The sequence below is a fragment of the Theobroma umbraticum genome, unplaced genomic scaffold (assembly GCF_002168275.2).
Source record: "Theobroma umbraticum cultivar Fairchild unplaced genomic scaffold, ASM216827v3 scaffold_67.0, whole genome shotgun sequence".
Lineage (NCBI taxonomy): Eukaryota > Viridiplantae > Streptophyta > Magnoliopsida > Malvales > Malvaceae > Theobroma > Theobroma umbraticum.
The window spans coordinates 2,044,829-2,061,671 of record NW_018397262.1 but is presented as its reverse complement, the minus strand read 5'-3'; the positions used below and the strand labels follow the sequence as shown (position 1 = coordinate 2,061,671).

The following is a 16,843-nucleotide window of genomic DNA, read 5'->3' as shown; positions in this document are numbered from 1 at the left end:
TGGACATGAATGCTCTCACAAGATCTTTCCAATAATGAATGAAATTCTTGTCTAACTAAATATACCACCTAGCTAAAAACCTTGTAAGGTTGTCTTAAAAGTAATGAATTAACAATTTGTCATCATTCACATGAGCAACCTTTCTCTGATAATACATGATGGCATGTGTCATTTCCCAATTTTGGGTACATGACTAATGCAAAGACCTAGTTGGTTATGATCCAATAGGCCCAAGCAAGCCTCTTACTCATCATTCATACACTGTCCATACATATCAACCATAAACATTATCATTTAATATATCATCATGCAATCTGGTTCACCATCATGACTGTGGTGGAATTCTACATCACAAAGTGTGAAAACGCTAATGAACATCATATTGGGCTCCATCACAACAAGGTGGAATGCTACCTTACGACGTTTGGAAACCCTAATAAACTTTTAAATCAAACTATTTTTCATAACTCATGCTTACATCTCATCAGAAATGTTTAATTATTAAGTCATTTAAAACATGCAAATCATGGTGCCATTCTTGGCTACATACTCATCAAGGAAGCATCTAACCATAGATAATATTAAAATAAAGACCGACTCATTAACAAAACATGACTCGACCCTTTAAGCATCAAGTGAATTGTTAGAACATCTACCAAGAAAGACCAACAGCTTATATCCACGACAAGGGTAATAAGCTAATCAATAATTTTTAAAACAAATAGAAAATTAACATGAGTCAAAGACTCCATGAGTGAATATAAGAAGGAGACAAGCCAAAGGGAAAAGTTTTTGTATAAATCATAAGCTGCATAATCATGATAATCATAAATTTCTTAAGTTTCCTTCAAACTTTTGTAAAGAATGTTGTTCAAAACCATACGAGAATAGTACAAGCCAGGGGATAAGAGTATTTTGTTAACATGCACTTGTAATATCATGCCATTCGTAAACAGTTTAATCATAAAATTCATGAAACATGGTATTTAAATGCATTTTAAATAACATTTGTGGGAAAACAAGTTTGTATAACTTTTAGAAGCCTTTTTACCTTTGAATTTCAATCAACACACTTTTTTTGTAATGAATCTATCGATACATTCTCGGATGTATTGATACTTGCAATAATTTATCGATACATTGGTGAAATGTATCGATACATTTCACACAGAAAGCCTTCTGAAGCGTTCTATTTAGAATGTATCCATACATGCCCAGTATGTATCAATACTTTAGACACATAACCTAAGTTTCTAGGCAAACTTCAACATATTTTCCATTCCTTAAGTATTAATACATTCATCATGCATACTTAATCACCTCATATGGTATATGAAATTTACATCATATATACAATCTTATAGTATTCATCATGCATACTTAATCATCTCATATGGTATATGAAATTTACATCATATAAATAATCTTATCATGTTCATCATACCAAACATGCACATTATAGCATCTATAAATAAACATACAATATCTTGTACCTACACTAGTCCAACGATAGGAGTAATCGAGTGGACTTCAAACATAAGGTGCTTGTCCTCTCTTGTTGCAAACTAATACATAGTAGAAGATTTACATACATAATAAATTTGTAAATGTTTTGAAAACCATTGTGTCAATTATATCACAATAACAATTTATTTTCTTAAAAATCATTTTCATTCTTGAAACTCAAATCCTTTGATAAACCGGTTTAGAAATATCATTTCAACATAAATAAATAATCCTTGTTATAGAAATCATGTTAGCTTCACATATTAAAATAATTTGAAAGTGATGTATCCACTCACTTAATTAGAGATTCGATTCTTAGCTCCAATCACAACTCCGTTTCAGCAAAATCCATTGAGTTTTCAAGCGTTCCTATCACTCAACATTCAATCATTTCTAAAATAAAAATCTCGAAATAATCATCTTAGGCACTTTCGAAATTTACTCACTTTTAACTAAACTGATTATCTAGCTAGGACCCATGCTTAAAAACCTATAAATTTTCTATCATTACCTTAAGTGAACTTAGATGCTTAAGAAAATCACAAAGTCTTTAAGCTTTAATAAAAAACAGAAAACTTGGGTAATAAAATCATATTTTTGGAAACTAAAAATCAACAATTAGAGTTTCTAAAGCATAAAAATGTCATTTTATCGTTTAACCTCAAAACCAAGCTTTTTAGTGATCAAATATGAAGATTTGTATCAAAAATAGGTTTGAATGAGTTTAAGTTGAGAGACATACTTTAGAAAAATGGCTAATGGTTGAACACCCTCAAAATATGTAAGGTATTTACAATTTTAGGTGTGAAAATACAATTTTACCGTTTTATGTTTTTGAAAATGATGAAATGTATCAATATATTTGGGCCATGTATCGATACATTTGGTTTTGAAAAAATTATATCGATACATAATGAACATGTATCGATACATTTGAAATAGAATGCAACTTTTGAGACAGCTTACCTATAAAATCTGTCCAACTTATTTACATTAAATATCATTTAAGTAAATATCCTTATTTTTACTTTTTTCCTTTTTACTCTCCATTTACTTAATATATTTAATGTAAATAAACAAATAACACCCCATTTGGATTGAATTAAAATATAAAAAAAATCAAAATTCAAAAGAATTAAAATCTAAATTTGGGTTTCAAGAACAAAATTGAAAAAGTTCAACTGAAATTAAATTTGCGACTTCCATTTACTATAGCAAATGTACTCTAAAAATTATTAAAATATCATTTTTGATCATATAAAAATCAAGAAAATCATTATGACTATATTTTTATTTTCAAAAGATTATTTTATAAAATTTACATATTTTGACCATTTCCAAACTTAGAAAATTTTTTGTTTCAAAAGTGACAAACAACCAAAAGTGTCAATGAATTTTTTGAAGGTTAACATTAAGTTTGATGTTTAAAATATGTAATCTACATGCTCACGTAAGGATTTCCTAACTTATCCTCTTACTCAAGGTGAGATTTCACAAAATCATATTCCTCAATTTCTCTACTACTTCATATCATGTTTTCATTCATAACTTATACATAATCTTCCTAAAGTTTAACCTCTATACTCTTCCTAAGAATCAACTAGAACTTCAATATTTGTGAGTGGTAGTCCATCCTAACTCAAAATAGATAGGGTTTAATCCCTACTATCTTGGATTATTGTGTGCACATAGAGCGGCTCAAAGTATATAGGGTTTAATCCCCACTATCTAGGATTATTGTATGCACACTGAGCGGCATTCTGTCTGACTCATAAAGAGGATAATGGTACATTCCTCACTATCTCATATTTTCCTATTTGTGTGGTACATGCCTCACATCTGACCCTTATATGAGTGTTGTAAAACGCCTCATATTTGGCCCTTATATGTGTAAAGGACTTAACATATCCAGAACTTGTAACACCATCAACACATAATCATATTTTACAAATCTCATAGGGTATGTGGAACTATATCACATACAAATCTCCAATAGCATACATCACATGCTCATATACATATTGCGTAATCATTTCATTGGCTTAATAGGTGGGAATATCTACATTCACCTGGACACCTCATCTAACATACATGCATTTCATACTTATCATACCAACTTGAACTCATTTGGAAGGAAATCATTGAAAAGTCTTGTCCCGTCTTGTTGAAAGTTAATACATAGTAGAATACTTACATATATAGTAGATTCAAAACTTTCTCAAATCATTTGGATTTAAACCTTTGAATTTATTGTTATACAAACAATATTTGAATCATGCAAGACAAACACCTCAATAAATCCTGCTTAACTTTGCATAATAAATACTTGAAAAGGTGTATCCTCTCAGCTTTGAACACTTGACCTCAACTAAAGCAAAACTTTGCTCTAGAGATTTCTTTGGAGTTTCGACAACAACTAAACATTCAACAATCATCAACAACATTACTTAACCCATAAATCATGTAGTAATCTTCCAACACTAATTCGAAACTAGTCGAGTTCGTCTAATTCTAACTTTTTAGCTTAAATCCACTATTCTTTACTTAACTAGTAGTATAGATATTTAAAGGGTAAAATATCCTTACCTTCCTACGTTTTGATTAAAATTACCCAGAGGTCTATTAGTTTTCAAAATGGACACCTCGATCCAAAAAAATATTTTTTACTGAACACATAGGTTCAACCATTAGTCAATCGTTAGTATTTTTGTCAATTTGCTGACATGATAAAAGTAAAAAGATAATTTTACCCTTCATTAAATTTTAAAATTACTATTATATAATTTTATTATTTATTACTATTTTTTTATTAAATAAAAAAACTCCCCTAATAGGGAGCATTGAAGCTTTCTTGGGGAGCTCGATTAGGGCTTCATTTTTTTTCTTTTTTAATTTTTTTAAAATATAATAATAATTTTTAAATTAATTAAAAAAAAGACATTTTAGTCTTGTCCTAATATCTGTTAACAATGTTTGCATTTTTGGAATGGAGTGTCCATTTCGAAAATTAATGGACCCACTTGAAATTTTAACTAAAAATTTAAGGAGATTGGGTTATTTTACCCATATTTAAATCCTTGTTATCTCCTTACCTTGGTGAGCCACAAGAGAGTAAAACTTCTAGAAATTCTTAAACTTTAGGAAAACACAAAATCTCTTGAAATATCTAAAATTTGTAATAGAAATCAAGGGTTTGAAAGATTAATAGCACGTTTGGTTTGTTGAATAAATAAGAATAGAATAGAATAGCTATTCTATGGAAATAAAATAGAATAATTATTACGTAACTCAGTACAATAAATGAAATAGGATAGGAAAAGTTATTATGACTTATTGCTGTATTTGGTTAATAAAAAAAAATTTTGGAATAAGAAAGGAATAGATGATAAAAGGACAAAAATACCATTTATTGTAATATATGATTATTTACTTTTATTTTATTTTATTTTTTAAATATTAATAATTGATAATTCATTTAAAATATTAATAATTGATAATTTATATATTAATATTTTATTTATAATTTAATCACTATATTTTAAAATATTAATAATTGATAATTTATATATTAATATTTTATTTATAATTTAGTCACTATATTTTAAAATATTAATATTTTATTTATAATTTAAATATTATTATGGTTTTATTTTATATTTAAAATATTAATAATTTATAATTTATTTAAAATATTAATATTTTATAATTTAAATATTAATAATTTATTTATAATTTAATTATTATTTTTTAAAATATTAATATTTTATTTACCATTTAAATATTATTATGATTAATTTTTTTATTTTATTTTTTGAAATATTAATAATTGATCATTTATTTAAAATATTAATAATTGTTAATATTTTATTTATAATTTAATCATTAACATTTTAAAATATGAATATTTTATTTATAATTTAAATATTATTATGACTATTTATTTTTAATTTATTTCATTTTATTTTTAAATATTAATAATTTATCATTTATTTAAAATATTACTAATTGATAATTAAATTATTAAAATTTTATTTTTAATTTAAATTTTATTATGATTTTTTATTTTTATTTTATTTTATTTTTTAAGTATTAATAATTTATAATTTACTTTGAATATTAATAATTGATAATGTAAATATTAATGTTTTAAATATTAATATTTTATTAGAAGCTGGAATCAAGTGAGAGAAGGAGGGGAGAGAAAAAATAATATTTTTATACAATAGAGTTGTAATATTTTAAATTTATAAAGGGTATTTTGATCTTTATTATTTTTAAGTTTATTCCTTGATCATAGAATAGCTACTACCTTGAGAGAGGGTGGTATTAGCTATTATTTAATTGTGGAGGATTTTGGAGAATAGTCATTTTAGAGGAATGATTACTCCTTGAGCTATTTCACAGCCATATAAAGGAAAAAGTTCCTAAGGAATAAAGTGGGAAAACCAAACTTGTAGTAAAAGTTGGAAACTTTACCTTTAGTTGAAAAAACCCAAACCAAGTTTCAAATCTTTGAAAATGGCAATTTTTGGCAAAGCAATATAAAAGAGGGTTGAAAGTCGAGACGAAATGTGAAATTAAGTAGTTGAGGTTTCAAACTGATGAAAATATGCCTTTTAGGGTAATTTTTGAGTGAAAAAATACTAATTTACCCTTTTTTTTTTGTAAAAACGGTAGCAAGTATCGATACATTGGGGACAATATCGATACTTGAGTTTCTAAGATTTTATGTATAGATATTTGTTCACCTAAATCCTTTTGAAAGCTTTATGGATATAAAGTATTGATACTTGTCTATCATGTATTGATACTTTTGTTCCAAAATGTAAATTTTCACTTTGAAAATACATTTTTTTTACCTATGTTTCTTTCCTAAGAATTTGTACACTAAAAAACTTGAAATTAACCTTAAAACATGTTTGAATTTGCTCACCAAGTAGGATCTTACTTAACTAATGTACACCTAGGATAAGGGGTGGTTTTACAATATGAGTCATTAGGTATTTGATAAGAGGTGTAATCGGGTAGGCTACTAGCTATTTTTGAGATACCCAACCTTGAAATCATTTAACTATCAAGGTATCCTAATCCCATTAAAACCTAGATAAAATTACAAAATATTATCCAAAACTGAACTCTATTAATATAATATTGTTTGTTAATTATCCAAATTCAATAAATACACAATTATACAAGGTAAATTTTTTTTATATGGATACTTGTTTAATAACTCAAACCAAAAACTTGAATAAAAAGATAATTTACATTAATTCATATGCAATTTTCTAACCATTAAAATTTAAACCCCCCAAAAAAAATGAAAGTTAGTTGAGATGGCTTAATAAAGTTGTGTTTAAGGTAAAGAGGACGAAGGTTCGAATTTGACTAATTACAAAACTTTGTCACATTATAAATAATATTATAATATTATTTATTATCGACTTCTGCTAGTATGAGTTTAAGTTCAGGGTATCTTAAGGTAATAGTTGAAACCTACCCGAACCTGAGTCGAGTATTAAAAATTTGACATAAACCCGCTTCATAACCGAATATAGAGTACTCGATCCCTATGTTATTATGTCGGATACTTGTGGATACCTATACAATGTATAGCAACCCGTTTACATCTCTATATTTGGTTCCATTATACTTCTTGAAATTGGGTACATTGAATTTTGGTGGGATAGCCCTATCAAGCACCAAACATAATTCCATTAAGTCGATAGAATTATAGATATCCATTCCTTCAATGGATCTACAGCACTCCTTTAAAAGGTTATACCTATGTTGCACTCCCGAATCTTCTCTCGACTTTGACGAGTTTACTTTTTTTTTTTTTTTTTTTTTTTTTTTAGGATCATCCAAATAGAGCACAAGAATTGGGTCATAAAGATTTATACTCGAAATGGGCTTAGCGTGCCCTTAAGTAGGCAATTGGTTCATGGGTAACAATATGGGAATTAGGGCCTCAAGAAGAGTGAAAGCCGACTACCAATTGGAGCCATGGTGGCCTAGCTTGCTCTCTCTTTCTTGTATTTTTCTTTTTACTTATTTTAATTTTTTATATGTTTTAAATACTTTTTATTTTCCATGGACTTGTATTTATTTTGAGCTACAAAGTTCATATGATTGAAATCTTAATATGACTAAGAATTATAGTCATTTGAAAAAATAAGCCTAAACAAAATCAATCTAAACAAACCAAAAATGATATACCCAATCCAAAGTTCAAAACTAAAATCAAATTCATTTTAATTTAATCTACATAAGTATTTTTCCTATAATCTTGAATTGCTCCTGGTAAAATATCGTGTCTATAATTAACTAGGTAATTTACTATATTGGTTAGTTAAAAATTTCGACAAAAAGGATATATTATTGACAATTTTAAAACAAATTATTGGGCATGGATTGATAAACTAATATTGAAACTTCAAAGTTCAAAACTCAGGTTAAAATACCTCAAATTTTGGATCTTATTATTGCTTCATTTGGAATACATGTGAGATTATGTCTTTTGATTTGAAAATTTTCTATTAATTAACAAGATGAAATTCTCTTTATTTATCTCAAACCTAGATCATATCAATATATATAGGTTTCGAAATTGTTTCTAAAAAGTTCATTTCGATCATTAGCTAGGTAATAGTCCACAATCCACCAATTAATAATCCATATATATTCAATTGATTGAAATAAAAGTTCCACTTAGTTCTCATCTTGGTAGTATTTATATTTTGTTATTTGCTTATTACTTTTAGATATTTATTATACAATAAAAGCACAAATTGATGGCTGCTATTTCTTGGATACATTCACTAATAAATATCAACCTTATATTGCACATATACTGTTATCCTTGGAATTCTAGAATTGTTTTTATTAAATTCTTCATTTTTTTTTTGTTTTTGTTCCAAGTGTTTGTAAGTAAAAGGCAATTAAATGACTTAAATCTAGGCTTAATACGTTGCTCTTTAGTCTTTTATATACTATTAAAAGAATTCCTATACTGCAAATAAAAATTTAGATTTTTATAATAAGATAAAATTTGCCAAAGCTATTTTCCAAAATTTCAAAAAAAAATATTGCATAGTTATTTTTTTTTTTTTGGAATTCAGTTTTTCTTTAATAAGTATGCAACTAAAATTTTAGGATCTGGTCCCTATTTTATATCTATCTTATATTAATATATTTTATGTTATATCTTTAAGATAATATATTTAACGAGTATTTAACTTCTTAAAATCCACAAGAAACTACTGATCACTTTCATAAATCATTTATTACCAAACAAACAGAGTACAAGCACTTTGGATTCTCTCTTGTGCACTGAAGAGTCCAGTCTATTTCTTATATTTTACAAATCAAATACAAATTTATTAATTTCGTTACATGACAACCACAGGACCAAAAAAAAAAAAGACTTGATACTCTAGTGAACAAGATTTAAAGACTGAACCTCGCTTGTTATTTTTATTTATTTATGATGTTTATATTGAATGCACCGTGAATATACAAACTCCATACATTAACAAAGAATTGCATGCTGCCACGTTATTAATACAGAAAATAAAAACTTTGCTTAATCATTAGAAATAAGTACTCATATTTTAATTTTAAACAAAAAAGGCATAATGTTCAAAAAAAGTCTTTAAAATATTTAAAAAATTCAAATAAATCTTTATTCTTTTGTTACGTTCAATTAAGTCTTTATAATTTTATATTTGATCAAATAAGTCTTTATAATTAATGGTTGACTAATTACAATTACTCAAAATGTCTATTATCATTTTATGTCTATGCGGCATTGACGTAATGTTGATATGGTGAATGAAAAATACGATATAATCATGTTATCATGTCATATCAACAGTCACATCACATGTTAATCTATGATGTTAATGTCACATCAATGCCACATATAGCATATAATGACAAGTGACATTTTAAATAAGTCAACAATTAATCATAAGAGCTTATTTAACTCAAAATAAAAATATAAATTCAAAATAACAGTATAAAGACTTGATTAAACATAATAAAAATATAAAAACTTGTTTGAAAATTTTTAAATAGTTTAGAGATTTTTTTAGATATTATACCTTAAAAAAGCTACATGTTTATCCTCTTTTCAATGAACAAATTAGGATTGGAGAAGTAGCATCTTTGAAATCAAATTCATTTGGAAAGATCTGAAGTTTGAATCTAGTTTTAACTAGAATATTTTCAGAAAATGCTATTTGCCCTACTTGACATGATGTACAATTGGATGTTCATCCAACTCTCACATTTTAGTGAAGAATTTGGGAGCCAATGCAAAAAGTGATGAGCCAAGTAACATTGCTCCAAAATATGTTTTGTAATTGTTGAACCTGCTGGGTTGTTGTGGCTCTTTTTAACTCAAAAAACCAGCGTTTCAAAACCAAAGAGTTGGGGGGCAAAAAAATGGGGGATAAACACACTGATTATTGGCCTAGAAAGGGCAAAAAGGGGGCTGTTATGGACCCTTTTTAACTCAAAGAAAACCAGAGAGCTGGGCCTGAAACAGGGGAAATGCTCTCTGTTATCCTCCAAAGCCACAAGAATTCTTAGTCAGCAAAGCCATAAAATACAACTTTGGACAGGATTTTCATCCTTCTAAAATTTTCTTCTCCAAGTGATTTGTGCAGAAGAGGTTAAACAAAAGATTAATACATACTTAGTAACTTTTTTTAATTGATTAAACACTTGAATATGTTCACTTACTTTTAAAGACTTTGCTAAATTTTTCACGGCATTAATGGTATGGCAACATGTAATTCCTTATTACATGTATAGAGCACATTCTCCATGCATCAAATATAAACTCTTTTTTTTTTTTTTTAATTTAGGGAAGGGGGATTCGAAGACACGAGATTATGCATCAACTAATAAACTAAATGTTCTAATGGGAACCCTTATTTTATTGTTACTTGCCTGGCAAATTTTCCATCGAACCTTCCATCTTCTGATTTTGCATTGCTACGAGTTCACTGCAATAAGAGCAAAGAGTGAGAAAAAAAAAAAGAAAAGAAAAGAAAATGAACTGCTAGTAACCAAAAGGTTCAAAATCAACAAGAACAATTTGGGTTTCTTTTCTAAAATCTTTTCGAGAAAATATGTTAGCAAACAGCAATTAAGTTAAAGAATAATATTTATCATGATGAACTGATAATACTAATCATCATTTGAAGGTAAGGAAGAAATGGGAAAAAGAAATGATAGACCAACCGCAATGCCTGAGTGAGCTGTGCTGCTGTGTTGAAGTCTTGGTCTTCCCTTGCCCTGAGGATACGAAACATGAGGGCAAGGCGGAGTTGGGTGTTGGCACTTTGTTGTATGATCAGGTTAGTCTCATTTCGAAGCTGATCGCATTCCAGTTCGATAGCCTCAAATTTTCGTTTGACCAGCCTTTGGCCCTCTTTGATCTCTCTTTGTTCTTCGCTGATCTTTTCCATCTCTGCTCGTAACTGTCTCATTCGGGCATTCAGTTTCTCCGCTCTTCTCCTCTTTCAACGCAAAAAATAGAATAGCATGTAAGATTCAAAAGCAACACTTAATGAAACTTTTGAGAGAAAGGAGAACATCAAGAAAAGAAAACAGTAATATTCGTTTGAAATACCTGATTTTTCCTCTGTAACGATCCATGACTCACATTTAGAATTGCCAGAGGAGACTTTCTCTTGCTCAATACCATGGCATTCATTGTTTTTTTTTCTCTTTCTTTTTTCAGTGTTGGTTTAGCTAGCACACTCGGAAACTCAAATGTAAATCATCAGGCATAGGTGCATATACATATATAGAGAGACAGACTCGATCTAGGAGTACTAGTTCTTTTTTTAAGAAGACTTTATTTAATTCCTCCTCCTTGTTAAAATAATATTTTAATTATGTTTAAAAATTTCTGCTTAGAAAATCTGTCTACTGGACCAATTTGAACCGAAAAAAAAGTTGATTTTTTAAATTTTGCGTGCCAGTTGCCAAGATCGAAAGAGATCGTAAGGTTTTCGGCGGACATCGCCAGATTTGTAGTTGTTAGTAGGAAATCAACTATCAGAAACGCTCGATGATTGATCCGTTAAAGGGTTTTGAATAGGTGGCTTCATAGCAAATCTGAGGGAGACTTCTTAACATTCTCAGTCAATTTTAATCAAGAATTCATTATTTTATTATTCTTTTTAACACTTTCCCATTAAACAATGACTGGGTTTTTTAAAAAAATATATATATATTTCAAAAATTCAATAATTTATCAAGTACACTCTTCAAATTTTAATTTTTAAAGTTAAACACGTTTTTAAATTGACCTATTCAAGTATATGTGGATGGCCTCTTGAATATGTCAAAGTCTTCCATTCAATAAAATTAAATTGACGAAACATAACTGTTTCTTGTGGTACGTAAGTCAATTCCATAGCTTTTAATTTAATTCCAAGTGTAGGTATGTTGACTGACTTAAACGAGGCATTCCAATGGTTATATTTTCTAACGTGGTAAAGTTCGTATACTAAGTGATTTTAATATGAAACTGAGTGCTATAAGCCAAAAACTTTCTGCGCAATTTCCGCTGGTTTTGGTTTACTTTTCTTAGCAAATCCATGCAAATTCACTAAATGGGACAAATAGTCCTCAGGAAGACATCTAGTTTTTTGAATTCAATGTTAATTTTAAAATTATTATAGTTTTAATTATGACAAAATGATTAAATTTGTTTGAATATTATTGGAGTAATTCTTGACAATTTCTTGAATGATTTAACTCCTATACATTTGTTTTTATATAGTTACAAATTTAACTCTTAAAGTTATTGAATTATATCTTTAAGCTTGTATAACTTAGGTGTATGAGTACTTAAGATTTCTATTCATTAAAGTCTAATTTAAAGATGAAAAGAAAATCTAGATGCAGGAGAATTTTGAATATCTCTTTTAATGATGACAAAAAAGGAGAGAATGAAAACTAAGTTAAATGGAGTTTGATATGTCTTCATATTTAATTTATGTATGTGATGCTTAGTTTTGGTTTTGTTGAATATTATGTAAAGAAAACTGGATGCATTCACTAAAAGGGAGCAACTCATTATGTATAAAGATTTGAAGCATTCATATTAAACATAGACATTACACTCTTAATCTAAGAGTGTTTTGTTATCATAAAAAATAAGAGATATAGAATGTTGACTCTATATGATTTTGATGATAGCAAAATATTTTCATTTATTGGTGTGTAATTATATTGTTTAAGTGTGCAGGAAAAAGCTTAAATTCATTAATATATTTGGCATTTAAAAGCAAGTCAAGATGCTTGCTTAGTTGCTAGATAGATTAATTGGTTAAACAGGCAAAGAAGAAAGGGCTTTAATGAAGATAGATTAGTCTTAATTGATTAATACAAATCCTTAATCGATTAAAACAATTTTAGGTGCTACACTAAAGACAAACAAAAATGTCTTAACTAGTTAGCACAAAATTTAATCAGTTAAGCGGATGCTGTATACAAATAGAAGCCTTTTAGTTGGTTAATCAAGGGAGTTAGTTAGTTAAAATCCAAAAGTGGAGATCCAAAATAAAGTCAGTCAAATTTGTGAAGAATAATTTAAGAAGTCTCAAATGACTAACATATTTCATGGCTATTTAAGGGAAATGGAAGATCAGTGTTACCAAGCTAAGAGAAGAATTAATCAACCAAAGAAAAGTTGGTGAAGTTGGTTGCTCTAGAAATAGTAAGCTTTTAATCGGTCAAAGTCTTTCTCAACCAATTAACAGAGTAAAACATATTGCAAGACTGAGAATACTTAATCGACTAAGAAATATAGTTACTTAGCTAAAAACTCATCATCAAAGAATTTAATTGCGAGACAAAGAAGACTTAATCGACTAAGAAGTATGATTAGTCAACTAAAAGCTTATTGTCAGAAAATTTGAATTTAAGTACAAAAGGACAAAATAACAGCCAGAAACGGCTAACTTTTGTCTCCAATAGCTAGAAATGATTTAGCAAGTATTTAAAGCCTTTTCAATAGTAAAAATCAGATAGAGAAGTTATCCAAAGTGATTTTGAGCTTACAAGATGATAAGCCTTTTCTTTACACTTGTATTTGACTCTCATCCTTTGAAAAAGAGTTTAAGCTTAACTTTGTACATCTTAGATCAGCTAGGTGATCAATTGGACTTCATCTTTTCTCTATTTCTCATTTACTCAGAGTGTGCGAGGCGCTCTAAAGGGTATATCAAGCTTGGGTTAGCTTGGTTGTTGTTGTAGGTTCTGACTTAACCTTATAAAAGTTAGTTTTGAGTTTTGCTTAATCTCATGAAAAACTATTGTTAAAGGTTGTGGTAGAGCCTATAAAAAGCCATTCTGAAGCTTGGTGAAAGCTTGAGAATTCCACAGGTTTTAGTGAATTGGTTTGAAAATTCGTGGTTTAGAGATCAAGGTAGTGGATATAGGTCAAGGAGACCAAACTATTATAAATCATTGTATTTTGTCTACTTTCTTTTATTTTCTATTTACTTTTAGCACTTAAATCATTCCTCTAACAAGTTTTAAACTTTCAGTTTCAATTTCCTTATTTAGCTCTTTACTTGAAAAGAATTTTCATATCATTCTAAAAGTGCTATTCACCCCCTCTAACATGCTCTTGAGGACCAACATTCAATACTTTTAACTTAAAACGGTCTTTGTTAGCACAATATAAGATTGCAATGCAATTACATTACAATCAATGAATGCAATGTGATTGCATTAAAAAATCAATACAATCTTATATTATAACTTACTTTGCTATGTTATCAAATTTATTTGACGTTTTTATCTTTTTCCAATAATTAAAATTCTAAAACTTAATTTTTATCACTTTAAAAAATTTTAAAAATTAATTTTTTTAAAAATTTTGAAAGAAAATCATAAATTTTGAAAAAAATAAAATAATTTTTTAATTCTAAAAAACTCTAAATTTTTTTTAAAAAAATAAAAAAATTATTAAAAAAATCTAGAATGATAAAAAATAAAAATAATTTTTATTTTTAAGAAATTATAAAATATTAGAAAATCCATAAAATAAAAAATATATTTAGAATATTGAAAAAATAGAAGATTTTTTTTCTATGCTCATAATTTTTTAAAATTAAAAACATTATTCCATCTATGTAATTTTCAGTAAACTTTTAAAAATAAAAAATTTCTTTTTTACATTCAACTTTTAAATGTTTTAGGAATATTTCAAAATAATAATACCACCAATACTTTTTTAAATTTTCAAAATTGCTAACAAATAAAAAATTATTTTTTGATTAATATTAACATCGATTTGCTCGATACTTAGTTATTTGCTGAAAAATTTATTTAAGAGATGATATCATATAACATTTTACAATAAAAAAACAAACAAGTATATTAAACTTCTATTTTAATGTATAGAGGTAATTTTGAAAATTAACATTACATTTTCAAAAAAGTAATTGTAAATTAAACGTTGGTATGTTACCTTCCTAACATTTGAATCGTACTTTCCTTACAATGCTGCAATGTTATATGATCAACAATCACATTCTTTACAATTACATTTCTTGTAATCTAATTACATTGTAAAGCACCAAACGCAATCTTAGTTTAGAAAGAAAAGTTGCAAGACAGGTTTTTGTGAAGAATTTCTCATTAATAGAGTTGTAGTTACAAAGCCAACTTATACATCTAGATGTAAAATAGTCCTAACCAAATTTAACAAGAAGGGCAAAACTATCCATTAAATATTTACAATAGCTTTAGTTACTATTGTATAGTAATTGTAGCAATGTAAATTGTTGTAAAGCAGTAGTTGCAATAGTAGAACACTAATTATAGTAACAGGACACTAACTAACATAACTAAGTAGCTAATTAATTACTATAAATTTAAAATTACTCTTAATACTCCCCTCAATATGAGTGTAGAAATTAAGAATACTCATCTTGCTCAGTAATTTGTGGAAAAAAAAATTGTGGTTATAAAGCTTTGGTGAATAAATTTGTCAATTGTGAAGTTCTAGGAAATTAAGAGATAATTCGTTCAAGTACTTTTGTCTTGAATGAAATGACCATCTAGTTCAATATGCTTGATCTTTTCATGAAAAATTGAATTTATTCAAATGTGGAGAGCTGATTGGTTATCACAAAACTATTGGAAAAATAACAAAACACAAAAGCTATTCAAGAAAGTCTAAGGCATAAAACACTGTCTTTAAGGATAATTTTCGCCTCTTCAGAGTGCAAAAAGAATGTGGTAGTTATCTCTCAAGATTCAATAGATTCTTCCTTATTAGTTTACATAAGCTATCAAGGATACAAAAACAATAAAAAAATTAAAAATAAGAAAGAACCCAGCAGGAAATGAGGGAAGTAAGGAAAAGGAAAGACAAGAAAGTTGAGAAGAAATGATGTGAGAACTTAGGTGAATGCTAATATTTATAGGTTGAGGATAAAGGATAATTAAGAGTAAAGTTGTAGAAAATCAAGAGAAAATTATAACATTATACAACATTCTGGAAGATCGAGTCAAGACTGAGTCTGATTGACTGATTCAATCAAAGACTAACTCTTTACCATTATAAACACTGAGTCTGATAGACTAATAATTCACATCTTCTCAAGGCTTGGCTCAATCTCATGTATGCACAAGCTCACTTTTTTTTCTTCCTTATAACAAGCTCATAATGTGTTTGCTTATATAAAGCTTTAACATCTATTGTACCTAAGCAATGTGGGATATTGAAACATTATGAAATAACACTATATGTTTAACAATCCCCCACATATTTCATAAGGTTTCATGATAGGAAGTTTTTGCTAGATTTAATTCACTGGAGTGTAATGTATTAATATTGATGATTTTTAAGCTATGAACCAGGCCCAGAAAGTGAAATATAAATAATAGAATTTTGGTGAAGTTTATAGCTTATATGAACAAAAAATTCTTTATGTGAAATATGATTTTCATCAATCACATTACACTCCCATAATTTTTGCTATTCAAGGCGGTTTTGCACGAATAAACCATGTGCGTGTCTGGTTATTCATAAGTGCTCTAGAGAATTTGTCACAATTCTTATAGAGACGGTCTCACTCCACACTTATATAGGTGATTTCATCATGTGTATACTACAATTTAATACACCACCCATAAGGAATATGGAATTCTTTAAGAGTTTAACTCAACTTCTCTAGTAGTGCAGTCTTGATTATTCACACACCATAAGAAGATAATAATTTGAACAGTGCATCAATTTATTAACAAATAATTTGTTATTACCCATATGAACCTAAGTCATGGGATTATCACTCATATA

The 16,843-nt window shown here is 27.7% G+C and overlaps 1 protein-coding gene across 1 annotated transcript; it reads right to left on the bottom strand.

The window, feature by feature from the left end:
- Nucleotides 1-8,769: 8,769 nt before the first annotated feature.
- On the bottom strand, nucleotides 8,770-11,354 carry LOC110419587 (uncharacterized). The gene is made up of 3 exons (XM_021432687.2): nucleotides 11,147-11,354; nucleotides 10,756-11,033; nucleotides 8,770-10,517 (listed from the first exon to the last, which is right to left on the bottom strand). The coding sequence occupies exons 1-3, from the start codon at nucleotides 11,228-11,230 to the stop codon at nucleotides 10,454-10,456; spliced, it is 426 nt and encodes a 141-aa protein (XP_021288362.1). The 5' UTR covers nucleotides 11,231-11,354; the 3' UTR covers nucleotides 8,770-10,453.
- Nucleotides 11,355-16,843: the final 5,489 nt, after the last annotated feature.